At 43.0% G+C, this 13,961-nt stretch overlaps 1 protein-coding gene across 1 annotated transcript in view; it reads left to right on the forward strand.

Moving 5' to 3' along the window:
* The window catches only part of LOC138769599 (venom factor-like), a 43,855-nt gene that overhangs the window by 21,247 nt on the left and 8,647 nt on the right, over positions 1-13,961 (forward strand). The window contains exons 23-35 of the mRNA XM_069948175.1: positions 249-335; positions 567-770; positions 4,937-5,012; positions 5,217-5,376; positions 5,476-5,571; positions 5,661-5,811; positions 7,525-7,688; positions 8,049-8,204; positions 8,793-8,852; positions 11,579-11,663; positions 11,885-11,930; positions 13,692-13,779; positions 13,869-13,958. Of these exons, the coding sequence (XP_069804276.1) occupies positions 249-335; positions 567-770; positions 4,937-5,012; positions 5,217-5,376; positions 5,476-5,571; positions 5,661-5,811; positions 7,525-7,688; positions 8,049-8,204; positions 8,793-8,852; positions 11,579-11,663; positions 11,885-11,930; positions 13,692-13,779; positions 13,869-13,958 (1,463 nt within the window). The remainder of the gene's footprint in view (positions 1-248; positions 336-566; positions 771-4,936; positions 5,013-5,216; positions 5,377-5,475; positions 5,572-5,660; positions 5,812-7,524; positions 7,689-8,048; positions 8,205-8,792; positions 8,853-11,578; positions 11,664-11,884; positions 11,931-13,691; positions 13,780-13,868; positions 13,959-13,961) is intronic.

Consider the following 13,961-nt stretch of genomic DNA (forward strand, 5'->3'; position numbering starts at 1 on the left):
ATAAATTGCCTGTGGTAGTTATCGCTATTGGAAAACACAAGCATCGGGCATGCCGATATCCAAGCAATTGGAGTTGGAGTTCCAGTTGGAAGACCCCATACACATAAGATGGTAAGCTGGTTTCATCAATATCAGTTAATTCAGCCATGATTAATCTAAGGTGTATGGTCAGGAGCGTTATATCAGCAGACAGCAATATTCAGCCATTACCGCACAACATAGACTGATGTGGTGTGTATCTCTATTAGATGATGTTCAGGAAGAGAATGTGTATCCAGTGGATGAAAACAGCATTGTGCCTGGGACAGGTGTGGAAACAACTATAACTGTTCAAGGTAAATAAAAAAAAAAATAATAATAATAATAATAGTAATTTAAAAATGTGCACGACCTTCCTTTGGATCCAATGGGGCGCCTGAATTATGTTCTCATGGAGTCTTGGTATCCATGGAGACCCATGGAAAAATGCCATTTCTATATGCCTTTATACCTCAACTGTACGTTTATAGATTATACATTGCTCACTATGTCTGTTGCCCAACATGAAATTTCATAAATCATTTAAGGAAATCCTGTGAGTAAATTTTTGGAGGATGCAATCGATGGCGCCAAACTCAGTTCTTTGATTGTGGTTCCCCGCGGTTGTGGAGAACAAAACATGATCAGGATGACTCCCGGTGTAATAACAACCATTTACCTCGATGCTACCAGCCAGTGGGAGAAAGTTGGTTTAGACCGAAGAAATGAAGCTCTGAACAACATCAGGACGGGTAAAAAAAAACAATTAAATACGTATATTGAATAATTTATGGTTCGGCATTTAAGTTTTTATTTTAATTGTCAAAAATTCATACAAAAAAGAGTAGAAATAGACTTTTTAAGTTTTTTTGCCAATGCTTTAGAATGAGTAGGAGCTCAACCCCTTGGATCCCTCACCAGTCTTTAGAATGAATGGCAGGCCATAGCCTGGTATTACCCAACAGCATTCCTATACTATATTGAATACGCCATCAGTCTCCTGCCCAGGGGCGTAGCTAATGTCCCTTGGGCCCTGGTGCAAGAGTTCAACTTGGGCCCCCCCCGTTCCTCGACCAAGCGATGCGATACATAGATAATAGCTAGAGACAGATATTACCAATAATATATTATAATATAATATAATATATTAAATATTATCACCATACATATTACCGCCATACTGTTACTAACCAAATCCTGTGTACTGAGACCAATATTGCCAATAATACCAGTATACAAGCGGGAAATATTACCACCACAACCACTACCATCACCACCATGTTGTTACTGACCAAATCTAGTATACTAAGACCAATAAAACACAGTACCAGATTACAAATAATACCACCACATACTGACTAATACCACCACATACTGACTAACACCACTGCATACTGACTAACATCCACTGTACATAGATCACCATCACCTTATCCAGTCATATAGAGGCTGACCCAGCCCTACACAGGCTCTGTACACCATATACATTACAGTGCAGTTATATCAAGTGACTCACATTGGACGTCTTCTCTAATCAGAGTTCTTCCCTTTTCATCTTCTCCATCCCTCCTGAGCCATTATGAGAACTTCTCTGAGCCACGAATCCACAGAATCTGCCAGACAAACATATTAGGCTCCTCACACTGGCACCATCCTCATCTGTATACACACTGCACATCTGTATTGGCCCCTTTACACCCTCATTAAAGTGAATGTACCACCAGGCCCAGGCTGAAGCACTGGAGGCGGCCCGACCCACCCTTAGTGGGAGGAAACCCCCGCACCTCTATGATAGGGATCCATTGATTCTAATGGAGACACGTCATGGAGGGGCTGGGGTTTCTTCCCACTGGGGGTGGGTCGGGCCGCCTCCAGTGCTTCAGCCTGGGCCTGGTGGTACAGTCACTTTAAGTGGGTAGGCTGACTCTATGTGATCCCCATGATAGTATATGCCCCCCTCTGTGTAGATGGTCCCTAGCTCAGTCTTCCATATAGATGGTCCCTTGTGCATCTCCTTCACAACCCCTCTCTGTGTAGTCCCCCTATAGTAGATTCCCCCTCGTGTAGTCCCCCTTATAGATGGCTCCTTTGATGTCCCCCTTATAGATGGTCCCCTCTGTATCCCCTATAGTATACACCCCTCCTCTGTGTAGTCCCCCTTATAGATGCCCCCTCTGTGTAGTGTCCCTTACAGATTGACCATTTCTGTGTATTCCCCCTTAAAGATGCCCCCTGTGTTGTCCCCCTCTGCCCCCATTTTAGATGGCCCCCTGTGTTGTCCCCCTCATAGATGCCCTCCTTACAAGGCCTCCCCTTATAGATGGCCCCCTTATGTTGCCCCCCCATATAGATGCCTTCCTGTGTTGTTCCCCTTATGTTGCCCCCCCTTGTAGATGGACCACTTATGTTGCCCCCTCCCTTTTAGATAGCCCCCTGTGTTGCCCCCCCTTACAGATGGCTCCTCTATGTTGTCCTCCTTATGTTGCCCCCTCTTATAGCTGGCCCCTCTGTGTTGCCCCCGGGAACCCGCGACAGGAACCCGAGGCGGAGGACGGCCGGGGGCAGGGGATAGATTGTTGGGCGCGGGCCCCCCTCGACGCCGGGCCAGGTCGCAGCGGCGACCCCTGCGACCACGGTGGCTACGCCACTGCTCCTGCCCGCTGTTCCACCACAGATCCCCACTTGTGACTTAGTCCTTCCTGTATCTCTGAAGCACTCCCCTTTCAGTCCATAGCAGCAGATGTCCACCAGTGTCCTCTCTCCACCCGGTCTGGGCTCTATGCTTCCGGCACTGCAGCAGAAGTCCAGCTTTTGCATCCTGGAGCAGGATAAAGGGTTAAAACCCAGAGAGCACTTAGACTCCGCTCTCTGGCATTTCCCAAAGTCAAACTGGTTAAGTAGCACAGTGGGTTGATATTCGTTGCCCGATACACTACTTTACAGTCCCATAGCTAAGGTGCAAGAAAAAAACGTGAAGGTCATAAATCAATAAACTAGTACTATGTAACCTTCATTCTCAGATTCAGTGGGGATCTCCCAGAGTTAAAATCCTAACAGATCATAATTTAAGGAACTAATCTGAGGAAACACCATCACTATACACAATGAGAATACCCTGCAAAGACTAGAGATGATCGAACATCGGGAAATCTTAGGTTCGATTAAACTTGAACCTTCTCGAACCTGCAGCATTTGATTTCCGATGCCTTCCCGTTCCGTGGGGAAGATGGAAACTGCCAGAGTACCGCCTGGAAAACAGGGATACAGCCTAAGTAATAGGCTGTATCCCTGTTTTTCAGGCGGTATGCCGGCAGTCTCCATCTTCCCCACGGAACGAGAAGGCATCCGGAATCAGATGCTGCAGGTTCGAGAAGGTTCGAGTTCAATCAACCCTAAGATTCCCCCCCCCCCCCAAAAAAAAATAATAAAAATAAATAAATAAAAAAAATACAAAACTGCCACGTGCGAAAGTCCAGTAACCCAGAGCAGCCAGAGGGTGTAAGCTAGGGCCCGGGCCCCAGACACATGTCCGTTAAAGTATAACAGTGTAGGTGCAGGTGTTGTGCAAAAAAACTACAGCCAAAAAACTACAGTTAAGCTTAAACTTAAACAAGTGTAACTTTACTTGTTGGAAACTTCTTAAGGGTACGGTACAATATATCATAGTCCATTTCAACAAGGTTCAGAATATACAGTTGAGGTCACTGACTGAGATCCCTTGAAGTGAGCTGGGTGCTTGCAATACTTTAAAGACTTTAACCTCAATACCTCATGCATGTATACTGTAAAATCCTTTTAAATAGCTTAAAAATAAATCACTGCTTTGTGCAGGCGAACTTGGCACATTCTCTGGATACCTGAAGACAAGGCTGGAGTGACTTGGCCTGACAAAAGCTTGCACGACAGTGAGCTACTTGATGGGGGTGGGGTCCTAGCTAGATACTTAGGTGCTCAGCTGTGGGGACTTGTATCCGTGGCTATGACAATCTGCCTAATGCTGTCCATAGACACTGGGTGACACAGATCCAGGAACACAGGGTAAAGCTATTCATCAGGGAGACCCCTAAGGAAACCTAGAATGTTACAGCAGACTTCTCAACTTTAACTGCTCTTACCCAACTGCTGCCCTGATTCCTGTCTCAGGTTTCAGGAGGATGACAAGAAGATAGTTCCCCAGTGTAGTTTAAGAGGCTTGCTATCCCATTTACAGTAGCCTCACCACGGGTTTCATTAGCCGGACATAGCTAGGATGAAGTATACTTGAAATATGAAATAATCTCTGAACAAAAGGTCCTCACAGATGGGTTCTGGCATTCCTAGCTTGTAATAGGCTAGGAAAATAAAAGAGGAACCTCTGTGAGGTATCCAGCTCAGGCTCTTAGTCAAGCACATGAGCACATGAGTTAAATCACATTTACAGCTAACCTCTTAATAACCTTCCTTCAGCTGTGCTAAGCAGTGCATAGAATACATTGACATCTAGTGGTGAGAGCGTAGATTGCGGCTTTCATCCCAGAGCATATATACATACATATCAATACCAACCTACACATGCTAGACACAGTAGTGGCATACCCATTTTGCAACGCTGAAAGAGCAGCCTAATGGTCACTGCATGACACATACACAGATGCTTTATGCACCCCCCCCCCCCCCACACCACCCCGAGAACACACAGGGGAGATTTATCAAGACCAATGTAGCTAAGCTTAATCCTAGCTCCCATGTCCCATGCAGGAGAAGTCTGTTAAAACAGGTCTGGAGGGAGGCCATTCTGACTCCGTGCCTTGCTGGGCCCGAGGCTTAGATATACAAAAAGTTACAAATTTGCTACTTTCTGATGATGTATGCCAGAAAAAGCAATGATAAACCTACCAGTTATCTGTACTGAAATATCATTTGGTGCTTATCTTTCCAGGTTTTGTACAACAACTTGTCTATCGTAAAGAAGATGGTTCATTTGCATCTTTCAAACACTTGCCAGCCAGCACATGGTGAGTGCCACCATCTATTGATGTAAGGAAGATATAGATGTTCATATCCATAGACAGATAGATATATATTGATATAGACACCAAAGGCATAAGATTAGGACAGGTTGTCATTGTTTTATTATGGGGATTTGACTTCAAGGATAATATGGAATCTCAGGCTGGAAAACATTCTCTTTTTCGGTAATTTCTTTTCTTTCTGACTAGGCTAACGGCTTACGTAGCCAAGGTTTTCGCATTGGCCCAACCAGTGGTGGACATCCAAACCAATGTTTTGTGTGATGCAATCAAATGGTTAATTCTTGAAAAACAGAAACCAGATGGAATGTTTAAAGAGGATGCCCCGGTTATCCAACAGGAGATGGTGGTACGTATAAGAAGACGACTTCCATCAACTGGGAGGCTTGTAGGGCATTATATTACATTGCCTAACGGTTAGTAATTCCATTCCCTTATTTCGACCCAGGGAGGTATCAAAGGAGCTTCAGAAGATGTTGCACTTACAGCCTTTGTCCTCATTGCTATACTGGAAAATGAGAAGTTCTGTACCCCGCATGTCAATGTGAGTATATTTCTTTCAAGCCACCTTAATGAAAGCTCAACCCAGTATGCACCTGCATTCATGTAGAGCATGTTTTTATTAACTTACAGAACCTGAAGATCAGTATTGAAAAAGCGACCAAATTCCTGTTGGATCGGTTGCCAGGACTCAAAAAACCATATGTCATCGCTATTACTTCATATGCTCTTGCTATGGCAGGGGCAATAAATGATCCAGAGAAGTTGATTTCCGCAACCAAAGGTACTGAATTTTTTTAGGAACTAAAGAACAAATAAAAAGTGGTGGGAATTTTCACTTAAGGGAATCTTTCAGCTCCCAGGCCCTATCCGAGGCACTGACAGTGTGCTCTAGCTGTCAGTCCCCTAGTGAGCATGGTATCTTTTGGACAATCTCAGGTCTCCTACTGTAATGAAGAGTCAAAGAGGAGTTGTGGCTTAGCATTTGTGCTGCACTCTGGCTGCCTCACCACTCCTTCTTTCTCCCTCTTCTTCATGAATAATCAATGCTGCCCGGCTTCCTGCCCGCTCAGCTGTCAGCCAGTGTCTCTGATTGCAGATCACTCCTCTGTTGGCAGATACTAACTGACATCTGAGTGAGCAGGAGGTCGGGCAGCACTGATTATTTATGAAGAAGAGGGAGGAGGAAGGAGTGGTGAGGTTGCCAGAGTCCAGCACATACAATTCTTCTTTGACACTTCATTACAGTAGGAGACCTAAAATTGTGCATAATCTACTGCACTGAGAAATTACCGAAAAGTACCATGCTCTCTAGGTTCCCTTTAAACCAAAATTAAAAAGTGAGACATTTTTGCACAACACTTGTACACCAAAGCCTACATAAAAACCATTAATAAATTCTCCTTAATGTCTGTAGTTAGAACAAAGAGTAAGATGTCCTTTTTGATGGTTTAAAAAAAAAAAGTTCTGTGGGAAAAAATTTTTTTATTAAGTTTTTATCTAACCTATAGCCGTCAGGCCCATGGACGTTGCATGATAAGTTCTTTGTGGTGGACCATGTACAGTACATTGTACTCAGTTACTATAGTCAACAACTATGCAAAACAGCTCTTCTTCAGAAATCCTCTCTTTCTAAAGCCTATTTGATAAAGCAGTTTGAAGTCACTAATTTCAACTATCTGAAAGCAAAAAAGGAGTTTAAATTTAAAAATGCCAAAGAGATTCACAGATATTCAATCCACTTATAGTTTTCTGGCTGTGGCTTTCACTCCTCTTCAAACTTGAAACCATGCATGCCTGGTCGAGCTGAGCAAGTGTGTGGAGAAAGCTGTCAGCTTTCAGTTGCTCCATTGACTCCATAAAAGCCCAATTTGATTTGAGGGAGGGAAGCTCACTACTGCTTAGTCCCCTTGGCTAAATCTTGGGATCCCTCCGAGTCTCGGGAGTGAGACCTAGTGTGATCAGTAGCTGACAGTAACTGACATGTCAAAAAGTACCCCATGAGGGAAAGTTATCAAACTAAAAAGTTGTATTTTTTGGCGTAAAATGGCCAGATGTGAATTGATTTATTCGCAAATGGCTGTTTTGCGAATAAAATATTCACATCTGGCCACCTTCGCCAATGGGGCGGGAGTTGGTGTGGAGGGGGCAGAACAGGGGGCGCAGACTCTGGGTCCGCTTCATTTATAATTTTTCGCAACAAAAAATAAGGAAACCTATGCCAACCTGAGCTGGCGTAGGTTTCCTGGCGCACACACTGGTACGCACGGATTTATCTAGAGGTAGTGCACCTCTACATAAATCTCCGTACTGTCGGAGCTTGGGGGACATTTTTACGCCCAGCGCAAAAACGCCAGACTTAATAAATGTCCCCCCCATATGTCAATGTCTAATCCATTAAATAGCCTTGAAACAGGACTAGGGTTGCTAATTACCTTGTGGCCTGACTTACGCACCCTTCATCATGTTTATTCTGTCCCGCTGTTTCTTTGACAAGACAATCTTCATTGGGAAGAGCCCAGTTCCCGTTACATCACTATCGAGGCTACATCCTACGCTCTGTTGGCTCTCCTGCGAATGAAGAAGTATGATCTAACTCAACCAATTGTGCGCTGGATTATTGAAAGAAAATATTATGGGGCAGTTTATGGTTCCACTCAAGTAAGTGATGTCAATAACTAAAGTCTTTGTCTTTTTTTTATTTTTGAACTCTGTCTTCTTGCCTGTCTCATTTGTATACTGTATGTTAACTTTCTAATTTTGTCTTAAAGTGTACTTATCATCATGTACGTTGACTAGATTGACTTGAAATCCATTCTTGCTGATAGAAGTTCCAGTATCCAACGTGCACAAGCTCCATTCTGATCCAATAGAGTTCATGCATGGAACCCACCTGGCATGGTCACATTCATGGATACCTGAACTTCCAGCAGCAGCATGAATTTCACACAGTTTGGGTCAGTGGACATCATGACAGGAACGCTTTAAACATTGCTCTTCTTGTCTTCTTGTTGTCTTTAGGCTACTATTGTGATGTTTCAAGCTTTGGCTCAATATCAAATAGACATGCCATCAAATCGGATAAATATGAATGTGTCCTTCCCTCTCCCGGAAAGGCAAAATCCAGAAATTTACAACATCAATCCGGATAACTCTTTGCTGGCTCGTTCTGAAGAGGTAATGTGGTGTATTGGAAGATATGGTGGGTGTAGTGTGATGGGATTTATTCTCATGATCTTATGGCCAATGTTGTATCCATCCAGAAGAAGCATAGAGAATTACTCGATATCTTAAGTATAAAAAACTTACGGAAACACTTCTAAAAAGAATATACTTGATCACCTAAAAATTAACAACTTGATGTACCAAACCCAAACCAGCATGTCAGACTAGTTTAATTGATTTCTTTGACTATATCCCAAAAGAGTTGGATGAAGGTGGTGCCGTGGATATCGCCTATATGGACTTCAGTAAAGACTTTGACACAGTTCCTCATAAAGAGCTCATAGGAGAAGATAGTGAAAAGTGGACTTACACCCTGAATTATGGTTAGCTGAAGGATAGATATTAGAGGGTTACAAGATTAGGGAAGAATTATAATATCAGAACAGGTTGATATTCACGATAAATGCTTATATGATCTTGGATGATCTTCCAGTGGTAGGATGATAGAAACTTTACTATTAAACTGTTGAGTAATTTATAAGAACATCATATTTCATAGAGAATAATATATCTGTAATCATATCTTATTCTATTTTACAGACCAAAGTGAACAAAGAATTTGTTGTGAAAGCCCAAGGCAAAGGGCAGGGTACATTGACGGTAAGGTCATATTTGCAGTTAACGCAACAAGTAAACCTCAACCATTGACCAAAGCATCAAACATAGCCTGGAAGATTATTTCTTTTCTATTGAACAGTAACCTCCACTCCAAGCCTGAGGAGGGCAAAAAGGACAGTAACATGTGGCAAGCAATGCCTACATTGGTCGCCAGCTCATAGGTTGAACCACACTTGCCTGTTTCCAGCTACCATGTTGTTACCTTCTCAAGTAGGAATAGGAGGTCAACATGGTTTCTTATAGCCCCAAATAGTGAAACTACCAAGATAATACATACATATGTGTTTATCCAGAATTTGGTTGCCTCAATCAGATTCAGGGAGGTAGGGGTAAAAATAACTGTCCAAAGAGCTGGTCTCCAAGTTGGAACTCATCAGGTTTGGGTAAGGGCTTCAGCTTTAAGCTCCCTCACACACGCCCATTGGCCTGCCGCCATGGGGTATACACTCTCTTCATAGAATATGGTTAACCCTAAAAAACAGATTCAACCTGACGCTTTTGAGGGCATACGTCTCCGTCACCACACTGTAAAGTTAGCAATGTTTGCTGACGATGTGCTCCTTTTTTTAAGTAACCCCGTGTCTGATTTACCTCGCTTATTTCCGTTTTTCTCCTGGTATGGCTCATTCACGGGCTACAAGATTAATATAACAAAGAGCGAGCTCTTGCCATTGGGGAAAGCCTCTACTCAGTTACATTCAGTAGCAAGTTCGCTAAGTCTGGTAATAGCCTCCTCCTTTATCACGTATTTGGGAATCAAAATAGGGAAGTCGATCGGCCAGTTATACTCATTGAATTATACCCCGGTTATAAGGAAGGTAGTCACCGAATTGCAGTCTTGGCGCTCCCTTCCGCTTTCTTTCATGGGGCGCTGACATTTGATTAAAATGATAAGTTTTGCTCGCTTGTTATATCCCTTACAAACCTTGCCACTCCTGATAAAGCATGCGGATATTAACGCACTCCAGGCGGCCTTTTCCAAGTTCATATGGAATGGCAAGCGTCCGCGGATATCTCTAGCAAAACTTATGTTATGCAAGGCGGAAGGGGGTGTTAACTTTCCAAACGTACGTGGATACAATTTGGTGAGTCTTTTCCGCCATATTATGGACTGGTTGCACAACTCCTCCCACTTTTCTAATCTTCTTTCAGAGCAGGATCTCGCTTTTCCTTGGAACCTTATAAGCCTTTTGCATACCAACTATACCAAATTACCCTCTGAAATAAAGCGATCCTGCATACTCCGTGACTCGATTGTATCATGGAAAGTACTCAGGAAGATGCTTGGACTTCCTTTTCTGCTGTCCAAGCACATGCCGTTAGATAGACATCCAGAATTTTTGAGGGGCCAAAATGTAGGCTGACTGAAAGTTTGGCATGAAAAAGGCTTTAGCTGCGTTGGTGACCTCATAGATCCTAATCAGCAACGTTGGCTTACACCTCAGGAAATACAGACGAAATTCCAGTTGCCACTCGCACATAATTTATATATTAACCAGGTTCATACATTTTGTACCGCCAGACTTAGGAACGTCAGGAAGGAATCCCAATAGCATGGGCTAGACGGGATTATTGGTGACAGTACTAATAAGGCATCTATATCTGTCTTATATAATGCCCTAAGGAACGACTTCCTTAAGGTTGATCCTGCGAAGCTTTTCCACAAATGGGCACTACTAACCGGGGACGAGAACATTACAGAAGTAATTTTGTCAGGATGGGCGGTTATTAGGAAATGTGTTATAAATGAGCGATGGCGGGAGACATACTTTAAGCTCTCGCATTCAGCATTATATGGATTCAATATCCTTCCGTCGCCATCCTTCCCTGATAGAATCACTGAATGTCCTAAATGTCACTCCCCCCTAACCAACCTGTGGCATGGAGTGTGGACTTGCCCCTCCACAGTCTCTTATTGGAACATGATAATTACTTACATTCACACCTCTTACAAGATTAGACTTGATTTAGCTCTGAAGGTGCTCTTATTTCACCAATTGAGACCCCCCAAATCAGAGCAATACCGCAATTGGTGCACATCACCTTACTGATTGCTTTACGGTGCTTGTTTACCAATTGGTTATTGCCTAATGTACCTGACCTTGATTTGGTAGTGGCACAGAAAAAGCTCTTTTTTGGAATCGATAAGATTGATACGGAGAGGCATAAAGATTCTGGTTCAAAGAAGTTTTTCCAGAAATGGAGACCCTTTATTTTACAGCATTATGATACGCAGGCCATTCATGACATAGTGAAGCCCTTCCAGTTCACAAAATGGTATTGTACGGAGTCGCTGAAAGGTACATTGGGGGCCTTACAGCTGCCACATTGACTCTCTTTCTTTGTTACTCTGCATCTTACTAAACCCGTTTGCTATGTTGTAATGCGAGTACCTTTCTTTGTATGGTATGTTGGCCACTCTGTACTTCTAAGGGTCTCTTCATATGTTCATATGTCCGGATCTTCTTTGTTATGATCCCATTATCGGGCTATGTTTCCTCTATTTTTGCTTTATATGTGTTGTAATCTTTGTGTCTTGCACCACACCTTGTTGTTTTTTTTGATCATCATTTCTGAAAATCCAATATAAATATTTGTCAAAAAAAACAAAAAAACAAAAACAAAAACTGTTTATCAACAAATTCGAAATTAAACCTAAATTAACCAACATTTTTAAAAATATTTCCATTTGACTTTTGACCCTCTAGGTTGTGTCGGTTTACAATGCTTTTGTGAAAGAAAGCGAATGTAAAAACTTTAATCTTTCAGTTGAAGTGAACGATGAACCAAAAGGTAAGTGTATAAATAAGAAAGAATCGTCTCTTAATTTCAATATACATGTGACCACTACATACAGTAAATGGTTTGTCAAGAGCGATTTGTTGGAATATTCAGTGTGGTTAAGTTATCCTTTGGTCACAAAAGAGTAGAGTAGTTTTATGAACGATGTGTGTTGGGCGGTAGGGTTGTGGTGTACAAGTTATTAATTTTTGTTTTCTTTTGCCTCTTCACAGAGGCGGAAGGTACTTTGTCAACAATTTCCCTTGAGATTTGTGCAAGGTAAGTTAATAACTTCTAAAAAAATCTAAATGTTTCAGTTGACTTCCACAGGATAAAAGGAATTATAGTAACACTGGAACTTACCATATTTGATACTTGCTGATTACAGTGATCACAGTGCAGTTACATCCAGTGACTCACAGGAGGTATCTTCTCTGTTCAGAGTTGCTCACTTTTCCTTTCTTCTTCAAATGGGCCGACCACCATGAAGACTTTACCTGCACACAACTCATCTCAGAATCTGCTAGACAAATATTTTAGGCTCTTTGCTCCAGCACAATTCTCAAACTTATACAAACTCACCAACTGTATTGCTCCACACTGTAACAGTGACAATTTTGTGATTCCCATATAGTATTTAGGCCCCATCTATGCCCTCACATAGTAGAAAGGCCCGCATTTGTCCCTTCATATAATAGATAAGCCCTGTCTGTGCTTACATATAGTACTCATGTCCTCCTCTATACATCTATATAACAGTCTGGCCCTCTTCAGCATCCATATAACAGTTTGGCCCTCCTCTGTACATCCATATAACAGTTTGGCCCTCCTCTGTACATCCATATAATAGTTTGGCCCTCCTCTGTCCATCCATATAGAAGTCCAGCCCCCCTCTGTACATCCATATAGAAGTCAGGCCCTGCTCTGTGCATTCGTATAGTAGTCAGGCCCTGCTCTGAGCATCCATATACTACCCAGACCCTCCTCTATTCATCCATATAGTACTCAGATCCTCCTATGCGCATACATATAGCAGTCAGGCACTCATCTGCGCATCCATATAGTAGTTGGCTCTCCTCTATGCATTCATGTAGTATTCAGACCCTCCTCTGTGCATCTATATATTCAGGCCCTCCTTTGTGCATCAATCCCCATGTTAACCATTCCCCTCCCCCCTATGTAGGCATCCCCTGTTTATTAAAAAAAAAAGTATATACATACTGACCGGATTGCAAGTTTGTAAAAGCTGCTGTATGATCCCCTCTCTGCTCCTCTGCCTAAGGCATTGTTCAGCACAAGACAGCATGCTATAACCAGTGCCCACCTCATTCTTCCCTAAATGTTCCAATAAAGATATATACTGCATGTATATGTGTATGTGACAGGGAGGTGGTGATGGCTAGAGGGGCCGATCAGAGGTAATGACATCACTTAGGAGGTGAGACTAGAGCTCAGAGACAAGATCCAGCCAGGCCTCCTAAAACAGACAAAGATGATGTACGTCGTGTTGGGATGTAAGCCTGAGGTTATGTGCACACGTCGTAAGAGACCGGCCGTTCCGTGACCCCGGCCGGGTCATGGAACAGCCGGTCTGTGCCCGGATCATCGCGGCCGATACTTAAGTACCGTCCGGATGATCTGTCTGGCCGCAGAGCTCTGATGCGGGCGCATCAACACGCGCCTGCATCAGAGCTTCCCCTTGCACACTATGGAGCGAGCGGCCGGAGCCGCTCGCTTTATAGTGTGAACTGATAGGGTTTCCTACGGCCGCAATTCATTGAATTGCGGCCGCAGAAAACTGACATGTCAGTTATTTGCGGGGCCGTATGGGATCCTGGCCGGAGCGTATATGATGTGTATACGCTCCGGCCGGGATCCCATTGAAACTAAGGCATTTTTCCACCCCACAAAAACTATGGCCGTTGTTGCCATCGGCAACAACGGCCGTAGTTTTACGTAGTGTGAACATAGCCTTAAATTGTGTCAAGAACTATCTTGAAGCCATCTAACAGATGTCACCTCCTTGTAATCTTCCTGTAGACATCTCAAAGACATTGATGCAACCATGTCCATCTTGGATGTTTCAATGATGACTGGATTTGCACCCGATGTTCAAAGCCTTGACAGGGTGAGGAGGTTATCAGAATTTAAATAGTTATTCAAAGCTATTATATTATTATCGGCATGATATATAATCTGTGTTCTTCTGGCTTACAGCTAGCTAAAGGAGTGGACAAATATATCTCCAAGTTCGAGTATAACAAGCTCGCAACCGATAAGGGATCACTCATCATCTATCTGAATAAGGTA

This window comes from Dendropsophus ebraccatus, chromosome 1 (assembly GCF_027789765.1).
Source record: "Dendropsophus ebraccatus isolate aDenEbr1 chromosome 1, aDenEbr1.pat, whole genome shotgun sequence".
In the NCBI taxonomy this organism is placed as follows: Eukaryota; Metazoa; Chordata; class Amphibia; order Anura; family Hylidae; genus Dendropsophus; species Dendropsophus ebraccatus.